The 17987-nt window shown below is 39.3% G+C and overlaps 1 protein-coding gene across 4 annotated transcripts in view; it reads left to right on the forward strand.

Moving 5' to 3' along the window:
• Positions 1 to 17987, forward strand: part of ELAPOR2 (endosome-lysosome associated apoptosis and autophagy regulator family member 2) — a 185674-nt gene that overhangs the window by 119385 nt on the left and 48302 nt on the right. For all 4 annotated transcript variants that reach the window (XR_005021329.1, XM_036864513.1, XM_036864514.1 and 1 more), the window contains exons 5-9: positions 1242 to 1328; positions 3535 to 3640; positions 4701 to 4853; positions 5474 to 5562; positions 17493 to 17673. Coding sequence is in view for 3 of the 4 variants with exons in the window: in XM_036864513.1 (XP_036720408.1) it covers positions 1242 to 1328; positions 3535 to 3640; positions 4701 to 4853; positions 5474 to 5562; positions 17493 to 17673 (616 nt within the window). In the remaining variant the exon portion in view is untranslated. The remainder of the gene's footprint in view (positions 1 to 1241; positions 1329 to 3534; positions 3641 to 4700; positions 4854 to 5473; positions 5563 to 17492; positions 17674 to 17987) is intronic.

Genomic DNA, 17987 nt, shown 5'->3' on the forward strand with positions numbered 1-17987 from the left:
TTTTTTTTTAAATGATGAAACTGAAATCTGGAGAGAATAAATGATTAGACCAAGGTTATACCTTTACTGGTTACTTTTAGAATAACAGGAGAACTCAGATCTGTAGAATGCCAATAGAATGTCACGATAATGCATGATGTCTGATATCAGCTGAAAAAAACCTTTCAGTTTTTCTAAACATTGACCACCAAAGGTATATTCAGGGTTCCTATCTTTTTAAAAATGGCTTACCATTTGCATTAGGATTGTCATTATGCTTATAATATAAATATGACATTTGAATTCAGTTAAAGCAGAGGTCCTCAGGAGCAGTACCAGTATTGTCTGGTATTTGGCTGTTGCAAGGATCTGTTTTCTAGTTAGTAAGTCTTTAGGAAATAACTCGTATGGGAAAGATTTTAATGCTATCTGTGAAATTAGTCAGGGGGATGAATGAAGTGGAAAAATGATATAGAGAAGAGAGAAATAGCCATTTGGGCAGAAGTATAGTTGATGAGATGTTATTTTAATCCTACTCTGTTGCTGACTGTTACGCAAGACTGTAAAGATGGCCAAATTTTTGATGTCTAGGTATTCTTCACAGGCCTGGAAGAGTATGTGCCAACTCCTAGGTATTTTGGAAGAATTGCCTGAAAAGCACAAAGTGTTTGGTGCTAAAGATATTGGTTGTATTCATTTGAACTGGCATAGAATATCATTAACATCTGTCCCCAAATACCAGCTGGGGGCTTTGACTTTGGCTGTAGCCACTTACCTGTACACATTTGGGTTAAGTCCCGGGGAAAGGAAGACAAAGCAGATTTCATTTATTTATTAATTTAAAAATTTAACGGCCCCAAATCTTATAAAAATAAACTTTATTTTTATACTTTCGGGCCTGCATGGTGAATGCAAGCTTTTACATTTTTGTGATGACTTTTTCCTCTTTATGTGGATTTTCAGTGTTAACTCTCTCTTCCTCTGCCGCTCCTGCTTACCACCCTCTCCACTGCCCCCGCCTTCTTAGTGGCCTAGTCTTTTTGTTACAATAATGAGGATGGTTTACTTAGAACTGCTAACTCATATGCAGTTGTCAGGTAGGCTCCAGAGGTCTTGGTACGTTTACTTGTTGAGAATTACTCATGGCCATTGTTTTGTAGACCTTGAAAGAAGCTCTTGCAGCCTGTCCTGTGCTGAGTAACAAATTTAATTAAAGCCATCATTCAAGAAGCTTTACTGGGACCCTTGTGTTTACTCCACAGATTCAAAATGATCAGTGCCAGGAGATGGACACCACTGCTGACAAGTGGGTAAAACTCACCGACAGTGGAGCATGGGGCTCTCATTCTGTAAGTCTCTCTCTGTCCCCCTCCTCCTCCCACCAGCCCCATCCTTCTCCTTCCTTCCTTTTCCCAACCTTTTATTTTTTGTTAAGTTTATTTTAAGAAAAAAAGATCAAAATTGTTTTTTAATTTAGATACTTCTAGTTAGCAAAGAAATTGTCCCTAAGTTTCATGGACTCAGGCTCTTTGTAGTATTGTTTTCCTGCCTTTCTCTTTCTTCGCTCCCTCTTCCTTCTCTTTCCCATCACACTCCAACTCTCCTCCTTTTAAAAGGGGCAGTAATAGGAAGTAAGTCTGCTCAAAACTAATATACAGAACCTCTGAGTATGTAAGTTTACAGATGTGGCAATCACATGAAAGAGAATCAGTGACTCTTGGCATTGGAGGGATCCTTGAGTTTCTTTCATCCAACTTTCTCTGCAGTCTCCCCAGCAAATGATTTTCAAGCTTGTCTTGTTGGGGACTGTGCTGACCCCATTGTTGGACAGCTCTGCGTATTACAAAATTCATCCATGCCTGGAGCTGAAACCTGCTTTCTCTCTATCTATTCATCACCCATTGTTCAAAGTTCTACCCTTTCTGGTTGTGTCTGGTAGACTAACTACTTATTGCTTTAAGGACAACTCTAAGTGCTTGAAGGCAATTATCAGGTAACACAGTCTCTGAATCTATTATTATTTGAGGCCTTTGGAGTGAGACATGGATTTAAAATCTAACTTTGGTTTACAGTAGTTGTGTTTCTTTAGGCAATTGACTTTGTCTCTTTGATAGTTCATAAGAGAAATGGGACCAATCTTGCAGAGTTAAATGAGATGATACATGGGGAGGGCCTAGTGTGGTGCCTGCAGTGTAGATTGGACACTGTTTCAATAAGTGACCGCCCATCCTTGCCTTTGTGTTGTAGCAGGTTCCTCATCCTTTTTTTTTTTTTTCTGCATTGGGTCTTTGTTGCTGCGCGCGGGCTTTCTCTAGTTGCGGCGAGCAGGGGGCTACTCTTCCTTGTGGTAGGCGGGCTTCTCACTGCGGTGGCTTTTCTTGTTGTGGAGCACGGGTTCTAGGTGTGCGTGCTTCAGTAGTTGCAGCACGCGGGCTCAGTAGTTGTGGTTCGTGGGCTGTAGAGCGCAGGCCCAGTAGTTGTGGCGCACGGGCTTAGTTGCTCCGCGGTATGTGGGATCTTCCCGGCCCAGGGATTGAACCTGTGTCCCCTGCATTGGCAGGTGGATTCTTAACCAGTGTGCCAACAGGGAAGTCCAGGTACCTCATCCTTGAGTGATTAATATGATGCACCCTTTAAGAGTACTTTTTTGATCTGTTTGCCTGGAAGTGATATTAGTACCACTTAAGATCCATTCACCTAAGCATTCAGTCCTCTGGGCTTTGAAGGTACAAGTAACCCTTGGCAAGAAATATGCTTTCTTCACTTACAAAGACTTAACACAAAAGGAAAGTACTTAACACACTACTTCTCTGAATCTCTGGCAGGGTGAAGTAGTCAGATATATTTTAATTTTATACTGCTTGAATTTGGCCAGCCAGAGACTGCATAGAAGAGTAGCGTGGCAAATGAGAAAGCAAGGCACTCTTAACATTAGTTTACTTGACTGAATCAGCATGAAATTGATCAAAAAAGTAGTTTGATTTATAAATATAAAAATGTTCTGCTGGCAAAGGAAGCAAATATTAGACATGGTATCATTTAAGTTCTGGAGTCATAGAGTTAAATCGGGTTATTCTATAAGAATAGTCCTATTTTTTCTCTTGTTGCTGTTGCAGTGTTTTTTGTTAAATAGTTTTAAAATGAAGCAAACTCATTCTGTTACCTTTTTGTTTTCAGAGCCCAAAGATCTACTTATGAATAGTGGCAGCCAATCAATATGTAATTGGGCTAAGTGCCTTTCACTGTCTAAAATGAGTCCCTTTTAAACATAAACCAAGACTTCATGCAAATGATTGGAAAATCATTTTATCTTTTATCATGCTTGAAGAATTTTCTTTTCCTTTTATCATTACTATATTTTGGGGGTTGGCAAACTGTTTGTTTTTAGAATTGAAGCAGAGCTTAGGTCTCAATTAACAGTAGATTTAAATTTGTGAGTTCCAAATAATGGTGTTTCATTATAATGCATTGAAAAGTGTATAATAGATTAGCTTCTACATATGGTTGGAGGTAGCATCGTTTATCTGACCTGAGTATCTTGTGTTCCCTTTATAGGTAATGTTGAAATCAGGCACAAACATACTGTACTGGAGAACTACAGGCATCCTTATGGGTTCCAAGGCAGTCAAGCCAGTGTTGGTAAAAAATATCACAATTGAAGGTATTTCACAGCAGTCTGCTCTGGTAGTCACCTGTCACATTTAATAGTTAGTTAAAATATTGATTACTTTGTTGGTTTTGCTGGCTCATGGGGATATAGGACAGAAATTAATAGGTTAGACATCATACAGGCCTAGAGACCCTGGTTTTATTCTTGGCAAATTGACTGGGATTTTTTTTTTTTTTTCCTATCCCTAAACTGAATTATTTAATCTGTGTGGAAAAAGTAAACATAATGACAATTGTAGGTGTCTTTAAATAAAAGAAAATAATATTTATTAATAAGATCCTACTATTCATTCGAGAAGTCTCTATTGTGCTGGCATAGTGCTTATTCAGGTCACCACTATATCCCTAAAAATAACAGTGAAATAAATACCTTGGCCTGACTGTCTCCTACACCTTTTGCCTCTCTGAACCAGCTGTGCATTTTCTGGCTCAGGAGAGTAGCCAGTAAACCCTGGCGTGGTTCATTCGCAATTAGGGCTACTTTTAATTAAAGCAGTTGATTCTCCTTTATTAAAGTTTGGCTTAACGTTTTAGTATGTTCTAGGTACACTTGTTCCTGTGACGCTAACTCGTTAGTCATAGGGACATCTTCTGGCAAAGGCTGGAATTACAAGCCATAAGAAAAGTCGAGACTTTCCCAGGGTCCCTTAGGTCTTGTCAGTTACATACTGAACAGTGGAGAAAAAGGGAGCAGGTGGCCACAAAGATGAGAGAATGGTATAGAATCGGAGGGAACCTTCGAGTTTATGCCACTTCTGATTAGTGGAGTTGTCTTTTGACAGCTGAGTTTATACATTGACTGTATACCTCTATCAAGTCTGAATCTCTTGTTGAAGTGTTTGCTCCACTTATGTGTTCAATTCAGTATCCAGCCCAGTTCCTTGCACATAGTAAATATGTTTTTGGTGTTGAATTAATGGGATATAAAAGACCTGGGCTAAGCTTATTGTTAATATTTCTCTCTCACTTCTGGTAGAGGCAGCAAGGACACACTGATTTGCTTGTTGCTGTTGGGTCCTCCCTCCCATGCTCTGTTTCCCATTACCACACAGGGGTGGCATACACATCAGAATGCTTTCCATGCAAGCCTGGCACCTTCAGCGACGAACCAGGTTCATTCATCTGCCAAGTTTGTCCCAGAAACACCTATTCTGAGAAAGGAGCCAAAGAATGCATCAAGTGTGACGAGGACTCCCAGTTTTCAGGTAAACTGAGTCTCCAGTTTATACTCTTTGTTCTTTTCTTTCTAAATTTATGTTTGTTGAGAGTAGATAGTCATAAGCCAGAAATCACACATACGATGTGATGGAAACAGTGGGCCAGAAACCAAAGTGCTGAATGGAATCCATACTGAGTGGGTAAAATGGGACGTCTAATTACCCCTTTCTGCAGGACTTTTCTCTTTGTCTGTAATGTTTTCTATTCCACCCCCCACCCCCACCCAAGGTAACTGTTCTGGGTATGTTTATACTTGTCTAGAAAGGTTCATATTGTACTTTTAGATGATTCCTTGGCATGGAGATGTACTTAGAAACTTTTAATTTGTTCCACATTTACAACATTCTGTGATAATGGACGAAATCTAATGTCCTCTTGGAAAAACTATGATATGCTCCTTGTGTATCATGGAAACATTTATTGCTCTAGGGAAAATAAAAGTGCAGGCCTTTATTTTCTTTAGGCCTAGCTAGTTCTACCTAAATTCCTCTGGTGCAGTTATTTTTACTTTTCACTGGTCTACTTTTTGTTTGTTTGTTTGTTTTCATGTTTGCCTTAGAGTCAGAGCATAAATGACTCATTTCTGAAATTCGTTTTCATGTTGCAGAAGAAGGATCCAACGAGTGTAAGGAACGTCCTCCCTGTGCCACAAAAGACTATTTCCAGATCCACACTCCATGTGACGAGGAAGGAAAGGTACAGGCCGCGTTCAGTCAGCTCCATCCCACATTTATCCACCCTTTTCCCAATTTGAGCAGACTCGAATTTGTTCATGAGTGAGTTAAATGAGTAGCTTTATAGTACGTGAGTGTAAGTAGCACGAAGGAAATTTAAGATTTTAGACTCTGAAGCCCACCTTCCCAGCTTTGATTTTCGTATCTACTGCTTTTTAGTGCTGTGGGCAAGTTATTTGCTCTAAGTCTCAGTTTTTTCATCTGGAAAACGGGAATAATGTCAGTACCTACTTCACAAGGCTGCCATGAGAATACATGAAATACTCAATTTAAGGTTCTTAGCATAGTGCCTGGCACATAGTGAGTGCCCAATCAATTACTGCTATTTTTAACAGGTACATTTTTGTCAGAAATAATATCAGGAGAAGCACAGCCTTAAAGTGTGTTCTGTGACTCACAGGATGGAAATACTGTGTAACTTCTCTTTAATCATTTGGTTACTCAGTAGGTTTGGTCAATAAAAGCCATGCAGCCATAGGCTGATTCAGTTATGGCAGATTGCTGTGCAATTGCATTTAGAAAATGCAAAGTAATTACCATATAAATGGCACTTAGCCAGAGGAATAATGCACACATGAACTCTGCAGTTGACCTGCCATTGTCTTAATTAAAAAGTTAGGGACTTCCCTGGTGGTCCAATGGTAAAGGATCTGCCTTACAGTGCACGGGACGTGGGTTCGATCCCTGGGTGTGGAACTAAGATCCCGCATGCTGCGGGGCAACTAAGCCCGTGCGCCAACAACTATTGAGCTTGGGCACCCTGACTAGAGAGCCCGCGTGCCGCAAACTACAGAGCCCGCGCGCCACAACTAGAGAGAGAAAAACCTGCAGCCACAACTAGAGAGAAGCTCGCGTGCCACAGTGAAAGATCCCGTGTGCCTCAACGAAGATCCCGCGTGCTGCCACTAAGACCCGACGCAGCCAAAAATAAATAAAATAAATAAATCTTAAAAAAAAAAAAAAAAGTTAGCCATACCAGCCTATGTCAGTAGGAGAAACTGAGATTAAGGTGGCTGTTTTGCAGCATTCTTTGTGTGTTTTTTGCATCTTTGAAATAATGACATTTAATTTCTTGACCTAGTTTGGAACATATACAGAGATGTCAGTATTACTTTCTTTTCTTAATTTTGTATCCTTAGGTTCTAATCTATAATTTTTATATTTATATAATTGTTAATCTTACCCTTAGTCCTTAGGGTTTTTTAAAAAAGAATTTACTTTTGAATACTTAAGACCAAGTATATTCTTGTGTTTACAGTACAGCAAGTACTTACTAACTCAGAATAAGTCAAAGGAAGGCCAGTTTAAATTAGTGGAAAATTTCAATGATTAGAAGTACATCTATTACTTTGAATAAGAACAGTAACTCTAACAGCTTTTAAGTGACAAGGAGTTATGAAGTAAGATCTTGAATGCCCTACTATAATGGCCAAGTGAGGCCTATTTCTATTTGGAAAATATATGTAGAGAGCCATTAAGGTGGGTTGAAAGTAACCTGGAATAATGTTTCTTTAACTAAACTTTTCTTAGCTAAACTTTCCCTATTAATGAGTAAGGCAAATTAAATTTAGTTTATTTTATGTAATAGTCATTAATTTAGTATTACTGAAGCTTAAATGAATGAGATCCAGTGTACAAATAGATCTTGTTTTTGCTATAATGAAAGTATTCAAAAGTCATATTTATATTATGTCAGTGAGTAGTTTTTATTATGTCAGTGAATAGAGTGACAAAATCTAGTTGACCTGGGCTTAAGGAAGTAAAGCCGTATATTAAAATATATTAAATGTAGAATGCACAGAATACACACACATGCACACACACACGTATATGCACATGTGTACACCCACAGGCATATTGTGTACACACATACACACAAATTACTCTCTTTCTGTTGTGTCTGGGTAAACTCTGAACTTGTTATAGAACAAAACAGTGTACCAGCACACCATAAACTCAGACATTCTTTTTTTTTTTTTTTTTTTTAATTGGAGTAGAGTTGATTTACAATGCTGTGTTAAGTTTCTGCTGTACAGCAAAGTGAATCAGTTATACATATACATATATCCACTCTTTTTTTAGATTCTTTTCCCATATGGGTCATTACAGAGTATTGAGTAGAATTTCCTGTGCTGTACAGTAGGTCCTTATTAATTATCTATTTTATATCAGTGATTCTTTAAAAACTGCTTTAAGACTTAATTCAAGAGAAATGTTTCTAGCTTCAGAAGTGAACAAAATGCAATGGGAACTTAATTAGATAATAGATATAGTGAAGAAGTGTGAATAACACATGTGAATTTGAATTTTTTTCTATTTTTGTTTGTTTCAACATTTTCATTTGTTGTGGTTTCATCTTTTTAAGAGGTATGTTATTCTTGCTTGGAGTAGCCTGGTGATTTCCCGGTGGCTTAGTGATGTTTCCCAGGTTGTTCAGCGACTGTGTTTTGGCTCTTTTTGTCCTGTCATACTCTTTTTGATCTTATTTTCCCCGTGCTTGGAGAGGATCATCAGGGGAAGTGGCTCTTGTGGTATACAGACTTTGAACATTATAATTTATAGGACACAGGAACGTTCAAGTTTTTGAAGCTTCATTATTTGATTGCTTCCTGCCTCTAGGAGACATTTTTAAGGAAAATTTAAATTGGTAACTGGAACCATTCTAATCCTGATTAAGAGACTCTCGTTTACATCATGAAAAATGTGGAATGCCTACTCATTCACGCATTTATTCAGTGAGTCTTTACGGAGCATTGGTTGTGTACAGAGTTGCTGAGTGATGAGAGCAGGGCCATGTAAGGATAGGGAGGAGAAGAAGATACACGTCTCCATAGATGGTAGAGCAGTGGTTGTCCAGTTTCAGTGAGCATCAGACTCACCTGGAGGTTCCTGTCTCAGATTTTCTGTTTCAGTAGATCTGGGGCAGGGCCTGAGAATGTACACTTCTAAGAAGTTCCCAGGTAATTCTGATTCTGTGGGTCCAAGATCTCAGCAATTTGAGAACTACTGGTCTAGACTTTAGAGGAAGAGGTAGTCTGTCAAAGAAGATGAATTATTATTTCCAGTTATTATTAGTGCTACAGCAGGGAAGTCTGAGTTTTTTTGGGCTCTGATCAAATCAGGGAAGGCTTCAGAGCTGTGTAAAACCTGGGCAAGGGCATGGGAGGAGAGCATTTCTGCAGGAGGGAGCAGGATGGTGAAGACCTGACGTGGGAGGGAGCCTGAGTGTGGCCAGAGTGTGAGGGTATGAGTAGGGAGTTGCCCTGGATGCCACAGGCTAGTGCTAGAGTAGGCATGCTTTCATAGTAGTGAGTTAGCTTGAAAATTTTACATATATTTTGTTTTCTAAAGGTTGCGTAGAGCCCACTTTTTACCTGTGTTGCATGAGGTACCCCCATATGGTTACATACAAGCACATGCACAGATTCAGTGCTTGAGATTTGAGCCCAAAAGAATGTTGACCCATGATAATGGGCAAGTATTCTTCAAGAGAGGGCATCTTTTAATATTAACAAGGTATTTGATGGAGCTTCTCCCTGTGGATGATCTCCGTATGGATAAGATCTCTCTATAGGTAAGACAGAGAACTGTGGACCCAGTGATATGGTTAAGTTGGATATATGGCTAACCCAAGAACTATATGTAAAATGTTTGATTTTATAATTGGATGGCAGCTAGGAGAATAGTTGATCTGGACTAGGAGTGTAGTTGTTATATATTTGCCGTAGGAAGATAAATTTAACAAAGTATTTCTACATACCCTAACTCGTACCAAGAAGAATATGAATTCAGATAACTTATTTTCATATTATTGAAAAATCCTTAACTTGCATGAAGACATTAGGGTTAAGTATATCAAGTAGTAAATTTGTAAAGCTGGGTCAGGACGATCTCTGTTCTTGAAAAATGAGCTCAAATTAGTAAAATCAAAATTTATTTGTGTCAAAGAAAGTCTCAGATATAAAAGTATTTAAAAAAGAGAAAACGTTAACTTGCCAGAAAGATTTATAAGAGAATCCAGGCTTTAGAAGACCCGGCTCAGAAAATTAAAAAACAACAGATATTTAAAGGGGAAAAACCTTCCAAGAATACAAAAATCGAAAATTGAGTTTTCATTTAAGCTGTATTTTTAAAAAAATTTTATTTTATATTGGAATATAGTTGATTTAAAATTTTGTGTTAGTTTCAGGTGTACAGAAAAGTGATTCAGTTATACATATACATGTCTCAATTCTTTTTCAAATTCTTTTCCCATTTAGGTTATTATAGAATATTGAGCAGAGTTCCCTGTTCTACACAGTAGGGCCTTGTTGGTTATCTATTTTACATATAGTACTCTGTGTATGTTAATCCCAAGCTCCCAATTTATCCCTACCACTTTTCCCCTTTGGTAACCATAAGTTGGTTTTCTGCATCTGTGACTCTATTTCTGTTTTGTAAATAGGTTCATTTATACCATTTATTAAGATTCCACATATAAGTGATATCATGATATTTGGCTTTCTCTATCTGACTTACTTCACTTAGTATGATTCATCTCCAGGTGCATTCATGTTGCTGCAAATGGCATTATTTCATTCGTGTTCATGGTGGAGTAACATTCCCTTCTGTATCTATACCACATCTTCTTTATCCATCCGTCCATGGACATTTTGGTTGCTTGCAGGTCCCGGCTATTGTACATAGTGCTGCAGTGAAGGTTGGAGTGCACGTGTGTTTTCGAATTATGGCTTTCACCAGAGAGACGTGCAGGAGTGAGATGGCCTGATCATAGGGTAGCTCTATTTTTAGTTTCTTAAGGAAGCTCCATAGTGTTCTCCATAGTGGCTGTACCAATTTACAGTCTCACCAACAGTGTGGGAGGGTTCCCTTTTCTCCATATCCCTCCAGCAATTTTTGTTCGTAGACTTTTTAATGATGGCCATTCTGATTGGTGCCAAGTAATACCTCCTTGTTGTTTCGATTTGCATTTCTCTACTATTAAGCGACGCTGAGCATCTTTCCATGTGTTTTCTTTCTTTTTTTGAATCAGTGTGGGAAATTTACCTTTTGAAGTTGGCTTCTTGAAAGTCTGCCCTTTTACGAATTCTCTTTCGAGTACTACCCCAGGACGTTTGTTGAAGGCAGGTATCATTTAGAGCTCCACAGGTCTTGTGAATGTCAAGTGCCCATAAGCACCGGTTTTAAAGTTGTAGTTACGGGAAACGACCACAAGGTAGCAGCATTTCTTCATGCCAAACTCGGGTTACTGGGGTAACCAGAGGCTTGGTGAAAGTCCTGTTCCAGTGTTGTAAAGGAGAGTGGAGCGTGGTAGAGCAGACACCCAAGGGCTTGTGTTTCTTTACATCTTCCCTCTTCCACTACAACCCCCGGACCAATCCCAACCCCTGCAAAAAATGTGCAGAGTTTGCTTTCATCCATGGGGGCAGCTACTCTAAGGAAGGAGGCTGGAGGTGGGCACCTCAGCATCAGGAGACGTGGGGACCAGGTGACTTTTCAGTGCTCTTCCAGCCAGACAGTCCACAGTTTTTTGGTTGCGCCAGGCTTGGCATAGCTGTAGGCAGGTCCGCCTGGATCTGGAGACTGTGGTCCTATCCAGAGGGGACCAGGCACTACAGGTCCAAGGGGAGCTCCTTTGCTGGCACATCCTTCCCAGCTCCCTCAGCCCCATGAGAGTCCAGCCTTGGGAACCAAGGCTACTGAGGCTCCAGGGCTGTGAACCAGCCCAGATCTCCAAGGCCTGAGGGGAATATAATAGGCATTCCTTTTTTTTTTTTTCTTAATTTTTAGATCATATTGGAGTATAGTTGATTTACTATGTTCTGTTAGTTTCTCCTGTACAGGAAAGTGAATCAGTTATACATATACATTTATCTATCTTTTTCAGATTCTTTTCCCATATAGGTTATTACAGAATATTGTGTAGAGTTCCCTGTGCTATACAGTCTGTCCTTGTTGATTATCCATTTTATATATATAGTAGTGTGTGTATGTTAGTCTCAAACTCCTAGCAATTCTCTTATTCATCATATCAACAGAGCTTGTCTCATATCTGCCTGTAAAAGTCAGGGGGTTAAGGTAGCTTTGTAAAGGAGTCAGCAACTTACAGAAAAGCTTAAGGTTTTATTTATCTCGGGTACCAAAAGTAGACAGAGTAACTTTTTTTGGTCTGTTTTATCTCAGGGTAAAAAGTGGTCCCTCCTACCCTTACCACTCTTGGATGTGACACATGTTTCCTTTTAATGGTGGCAAAGCAAGGTGTCAGTTTTGCTTCTGTACTTGGGGATAATTAGAAAATTTAATGAATTTAAAAAATACTCTTCAGAATTGGAGTGGGGGAAGGCAGGGCAGGAGTCTCTTGATTTCTGTGACTGGGAAATCATTGCAGAGCAAAGAGTCTTATCAAGACTTTCTCTTGCTCTTCTCGCTGATATTCTGAGCTCAGTTTGATTTCCTTCTCAGGTAGGTTCTTCGCTCTGGTGCCAGATACCCCCTGACATCTCTACCCAAACCACTGTCACCCTCACAGCGTTTTATAGGAGGGCTGACCGAAGTTTCCGAAAAGACTCTGGCCCTGCTTGCATCACGAGCCCATCTCAGACCAGCCATTCTGTCCAGTAGCGTGAGCTACTCTGGTTGGACAACTTAGTTCACCTTCTAATCCCTATGGCTGGAGAGGCCAGACCATATAACTCCCAGTTCCTTTCAGCATCACACAAGTCAATTCCTAAAGAGAAATAGATGGTGTCTGTTACCACAGTAAAACGAGAGTGATCCTGTACAGGTTCCGAGAACACATCCACTCTTAAATAAGGTAGCTCTGGCAAGATTGTCTTGAAATACTGGGAATTCCCACATAATTTTGTACATACCTCTCGATACTTACATGGTGATCATAGTTTGCTAGTGTTTTGGTATGAGATCACTTTATTGCAAATACTTGTAAAGATGACTGTTTCCTTCACCGGAGTCTCTGCTTCCTGTAGACAGAAACATGTTCTTAATCATTAAAAAAAAATCTCTAGTCCTAGTAGAGTACTTGAAATGCAGAAGGTAGTGAAACATCTTTTGAATAAATTAGTGAATGAGAGAATTGGTGAGTGAATGTATGATTAACATGTTTAGAGTGTTGTGTTCTGTCCTTGGTAGAGGCTTGAGGAAATTTTCACAAAATGGGAAGAATCTAGAGAAAAGAGTCCAGGATATTAAACTATTTCATATGAAGTATGGCTGAAGTTTCTGGGAATATTTTTTCAGCTTGTAAGAAAGACACCATCGGATGGAGAAATCATGATCATCTTGCTGGTGTTTCCTAGTGGTCCCAAAGAGATCTGATCTCTTTCCTTTGAACAACCATGACATTTCATGTTTCTCTTGGAAATGATGATGACAATAATAATAGTAATAGTAGTGATAGTATTAATAGCAGAAGCAGCTGTCCTTTACATATTTATCTGCATGCTTGCTGTTTGTGTGTGTGTGTGTGTATTCACACATTGCCGCCAGTTCTTTTTTTCAACAGCTATGTAGTTAGACATTAGTATACCCAGTTTGCAAACAAGGAAGCTGAGGCTTGATGAGGTTAAGTAACTTCCCTAAGGTCATAGCTACTCATAGCTATGTCTTAAGGCTGGAATTCTAACCCAACTCTGTTTCCAAATCTGATGCTTTTGTATGCTCTTTGTATATTTTTCTTTTTATATTATAGCAGTTTGTGAATCTGTCTTATTAAACTGTAACCTCCTTCAGAGCAAACAATTTGTCTTATTAATGTTTAAATTTCCTATAATGCTTTCTTCTACACGTAGTAGATACTTGAATTTCCCAAATAGTAAGTTTAAGCATTTGAAGGGAAGTCTTAGAAAAAAAAGAAATAGACCTTTCTGTGTTATCCCATAAGGCAAAATTTGGTTTATCAGGCAAACTTAAGATAAATATCAGTTGTATGTAATGATGTTCTGACAACCAGAGTTGCCCAGTTCTGGAACGGCATGTTTTGTTAAATTGGAAACTTCCTGGCAAAGCTAGAGAGTGCCTGGTAGGGAAGGTTGTTTTAGAAGGAAGCCTTCTTGAGAGGAGACAGCCGACCATGGAACTTCTTCATCTCTGAGTCTAGGAAATTGTTGGATCATAAAGGGTTTGCTAGTGTTTTTGTATCAGATTATGTAGTACTTTCTTTGCCCTTTAATTAACTTCAGTATTACAAATTATTCCAAGTGCTCAATGTCTGTAACACAGTCCTTCTGAGTTATAAAGCAGAAGTAAGATGGAGGGGACATTAAAAAAATAGGATATAAAGGGATATGGGTTTTAGATCAGCCTTTCTTCCTATATGATTTAAGCAAGTGGAATGTACTTGGAGCCTGCGTTTCTTAATTAGGATGATAGGAAACAACGTGGCATTTCTCAGTGACTAGGGATTTCTGAATTTATTTTATTTTATAAATTTATTTATTTGTTTATTTTTGGCTGTGTTGCATCTTCATTGCTGCACGCGGGCTTTCTCTAGTTGCGGCGAGCGGGGGCTACTCTTTGTTGCAGTGCGCGGGCTTCTCATTGTGGTGGCTTCTCTTGTTGCGGAGCATGGGTTCTAGAACACAGGCTCAGTAGTCGTGGCACACGGGCTCAGTAGTTGTGGCGCACAGGCTTAGTTGCTCCACAGCATGTGGGATCTTCCTGGACCAGGGCTCGAACCCGTGTCCCCTGCATTGGCAGGTGGATTCTTAACCACTACGCCACCAAGGAAGCCCCGGGATTTCTGAATTTAAAATAAAAATTTCATGACAGTCTTCTTTAAAAGATTTTCTTAAAAGAAAGGTTTATTGAGATTTAATTCTCATACCATACAACTCATCCACTCACAGTGTCAATTTAGTGTTTTATATTATATTTAATTTTAGAACAGTTTCTTGCCTAAAGCCCCAGCTAGAACCTCTGGTGCAGTGTGTTTTTGTTTTTGTTTTTTCCCAGTACAATGTTAAATCCCCATGGTGTCTTCCACATAATGGAAGAAGAGGATCCAGACTTTTAAGCATTTAGAAAAGGGACAGGGAGGAAACCACAGGGGAAAACAACAAACAGCAGAGGCTTCATAGAAAAGGAATCCAAGTGAATGCTGCTACGTAGAAGGGTGGGCTGAGGACGTGCTTAGCACAGATGTGATGTTGAGCCTGGCTTTGAAGGAGGGGTCAGACACAACTTGGCAGAATGGGATGGTAGTAACAAGAGAGACAAAGGATGAGTGCCCGGTGATTTGCAGCTGGAGAGGATTGAGGTTTGGGAGAGGCAGAGAGACAAGTGAAAGCCTGCCTGACTGGGAATATCTGAGTTAGAACATCATGATGCACAGGGCTGTTAGGTTGGAGTGACAATCAGTAAACCCTTTGAAACAACATGTAATTTAGCTCAGATGAGCTCAGCCAGTCTACAAAGCCTTAGTGCGTTTGTGCAGCGACTTTCGAAGGAAGAAAGCTGGCAACCACGGACAAACCCAGTCTCAAAATTTGTCTAAACTTCAGTCTTCCCAGTTTTGAATTTTATTTTTATGTGAAAACCAATCGATACCCCCAATGCATTTCTTTAAAACATATTTTACTCATGCTTATATATTTTAAATATACCTGGAGACTGTAGCTCTTCTGTAATCTTAATGGCAGTCTGCTCAGTTTTGCTCTATTAGGGTTTTGGTTTCATAAAGCATTTCATAATTTTTTCTCAACTTGCCAAAGAATGACTTGATTGTTGGTTTTTCACCTGCGCTGTGAGCCATCTGGTGCTAAAGATCATTAATATTAATTGTTATCTTTCCCCAGTCAGCCAGACTTGAAAGCATCTGCCCCATTAGAAAGAGAGGCACAGAATCAATCTGCCATGCGAAGCAAGAGGCTCTGCAAAGAAAACTTTCACTGCAGAGCATTTGAAATTTGACTTTTCAACGTTTAAATGTTTTAAGGTGGTGCATATTTTCTAATTTTTAAACATGTACTGTGCTTGGATTGAAAATCATGTGGTTAGCCAATCTGTCAAAAATGTATTTGCATATTTTATTATTTTTACCCTCACTGAGAGTATTTTTACTCTCCCTGGCTACTGCTCCTTTACCATTTACTAGCTGTGTATGACTTCTGGGCAGGTATAAGAGGTCTCATCCGAAGTTTCCTCATTTATAAACTCGTGCATAATGTAACTGAGCTCCTGAAGTGGTGGGGAAGATTGCATGGTGCCCCCAGGATGAGCCATTGGTGCCCAGCCTCAGCAACACACCCACTCCCACGTGGGAGCCAACTTCTCCCAGCAATGCAGTAGCTCACACATAACTCATTGCGATTTTAATTAACATCAAAATAAATCAACACGTTTGTGAATTGCCTAGCCTTGGAAATTTGTTTTCTATGCTCGTGAAGCCAGAACTTAAAAATGACAATCCCCCAAATGTAATGAGGTTTCATTTGCTTACGTTCTCTGAGTTTTACATTGCATTTCTCAGAGGAATTGAGAGCCCCTGTTGGATACAGGATCTATTTACTTTTTTCAGCTGTTTAGGAAACTCCAGCAGGAATAGCCATCATTTGGCAGATGGTGAGCGAGGCAGATGGGGGAAGTGGCTGGTTAAGCTGTATCATGATGTAGGCCATAAATGCAGAGAGAGAGAGTTGTAAAAAGAAAAAAAATGTTTATACTTCTGTTGAGACTTCTACTTTTTAAACCGTGTTCTTAAGCAACCTTCATCAGATAAGGTAACCTATTCTTCCATAAGGGAATATTTGAGAATGAAATCGAGTGGCCGTAAGGGCTCACTATAGATGACTTCTTATTAACTGGAAATAACTATAGAGAATTGCCTTTAATTTTGCATCTCCTGCTTCAATATTAGACTTATCATTGCAGAAGCTGTTGTAAAGGAGAAACAGTACTTTCAGCCGACCATATGTTTAACGAGGGAACTCTTAGTCTCTTTTTAAAAACGATATTAAGTTATGAAAGAGTTGATTTTTCTCTTTGCATTTAGAATGCCTTTTATGTTTTTCACCGTGCATATGAATTTTGTTTTGAAATGGCTAACCCACTTAATGTTTCTGGTTCCAAAAGACAATGATTTTATAATCACAGTTTTCTGGGTTTGGCTGAGTTGTAGCTGCTTAGTTGTATCTTGTTTTGTTTTTGGGGGTGTGCATGTGTGAGAGAGAGGAAAAGTTGAAAAGACTACCCTCCATGAAGATAGAGGTGATCTTAATCCTGTTGTTTGGAGCACAGGTGACAGGGCCTAGAAGCCTCAGGAGGAAATATTTTAGCTACAGCTCTTGTAGTCCAACATCAGGTTATTGGAAAAGACTCAGAGAGCATCTACCAGTGTTTATGAAATAACGGGATTGCAATGTGAAGCTAGAGATATTCTTTTAAAAAAATAACCGTTTTGTTTTGTGACCACTGTGTGCAAAGCATGGTGATGTGTGTTGTGGGTAGAGGAAAGGAAGAGAGAGAGTAGTGGGGGTCTCAGCGTGAGAAAGGGAGTCTGCATAGAAACTTAGGGCAGTTAGGGAATAAAGTGAACAGTGGCTGGAAGAGTCAGGGCTGCAAGCATGTTCTGTATATTTTAGAGAGGAATTTCATGATGAGGCCATGCTGTGTATGACGTAAGGCCTCCTGCAGCTTAGTGTAAAAACATTTGGAGGTAATGGTCATTTCCCCACCAAAGTGTTTTATTCTTTTTGTCTCATTTTGTTACTAAAGTCTTAGATTCTCTTCAGCTGGCCCTTCTATTCTATCACTGTTTGGACTTTACCTAGTCTTTACCATGTCAATTCAACATGTTTGTTATTGGAAGTTTAAAGCAAATAAAGCATGTTATATGACTTGCAAGCCTTTTTTTTTTTTTTTTTCCTCTCTCTCTAGACACAGATAATGTACAAGTGGATAGAGCCCAAAATCTGCCGGGAGGATCTCACAGATGCTATTAGGTTGCCCCCTTCTGGAGAGAAGAAGGATTGTCCACCTTGCAACCCTGGATTTTATAACAATGGATCTTCTTCTTGCCATCCCTGCCCTCCTGGAACGTTTTCGGATGGAACAAAGGGTACGTGATATCAATTGGTTCAAGAGTTGGACCTTGAGTAAAATAAACTTGTTGGACCACATTGACATTGTCCTGAATTGTTTTTACGGAAAATTTTTTAAAACACATAATTTTCTTATCTCACAGACTGAAGAAGAGTTAAGAAATATAAGGGAATTGTGAGACTGCAGTAGCTTATTCAACACAGCATAAGGATAGTTTTTAATGGCATTTTGTGTAACACACAACCTCTTAATGGGATGATGCTTTGGATATTTAAAGAGAATTCCACCAATTTAAGTGATTATGGATAAGCGCTCCTTTTCCAGTGTGTG

Source organism: Balaenoptera musculus, chromosome 9 (genome assembly GCF_009873245.2).
Source record: "Balaenoptera musculus isolate JJ_BM4_2016_0621 chromosome 9, mBalMus1.pri.v3, whole genome shotgun sequence".
Taxonomy (NCBI): domain Eukaryota; kingdom Metazoa; phylum Chordata; class Mammalia; order Artiodactyla; family Balaenopteridae; genus Balaenoptera; species Balaenoptera musculus.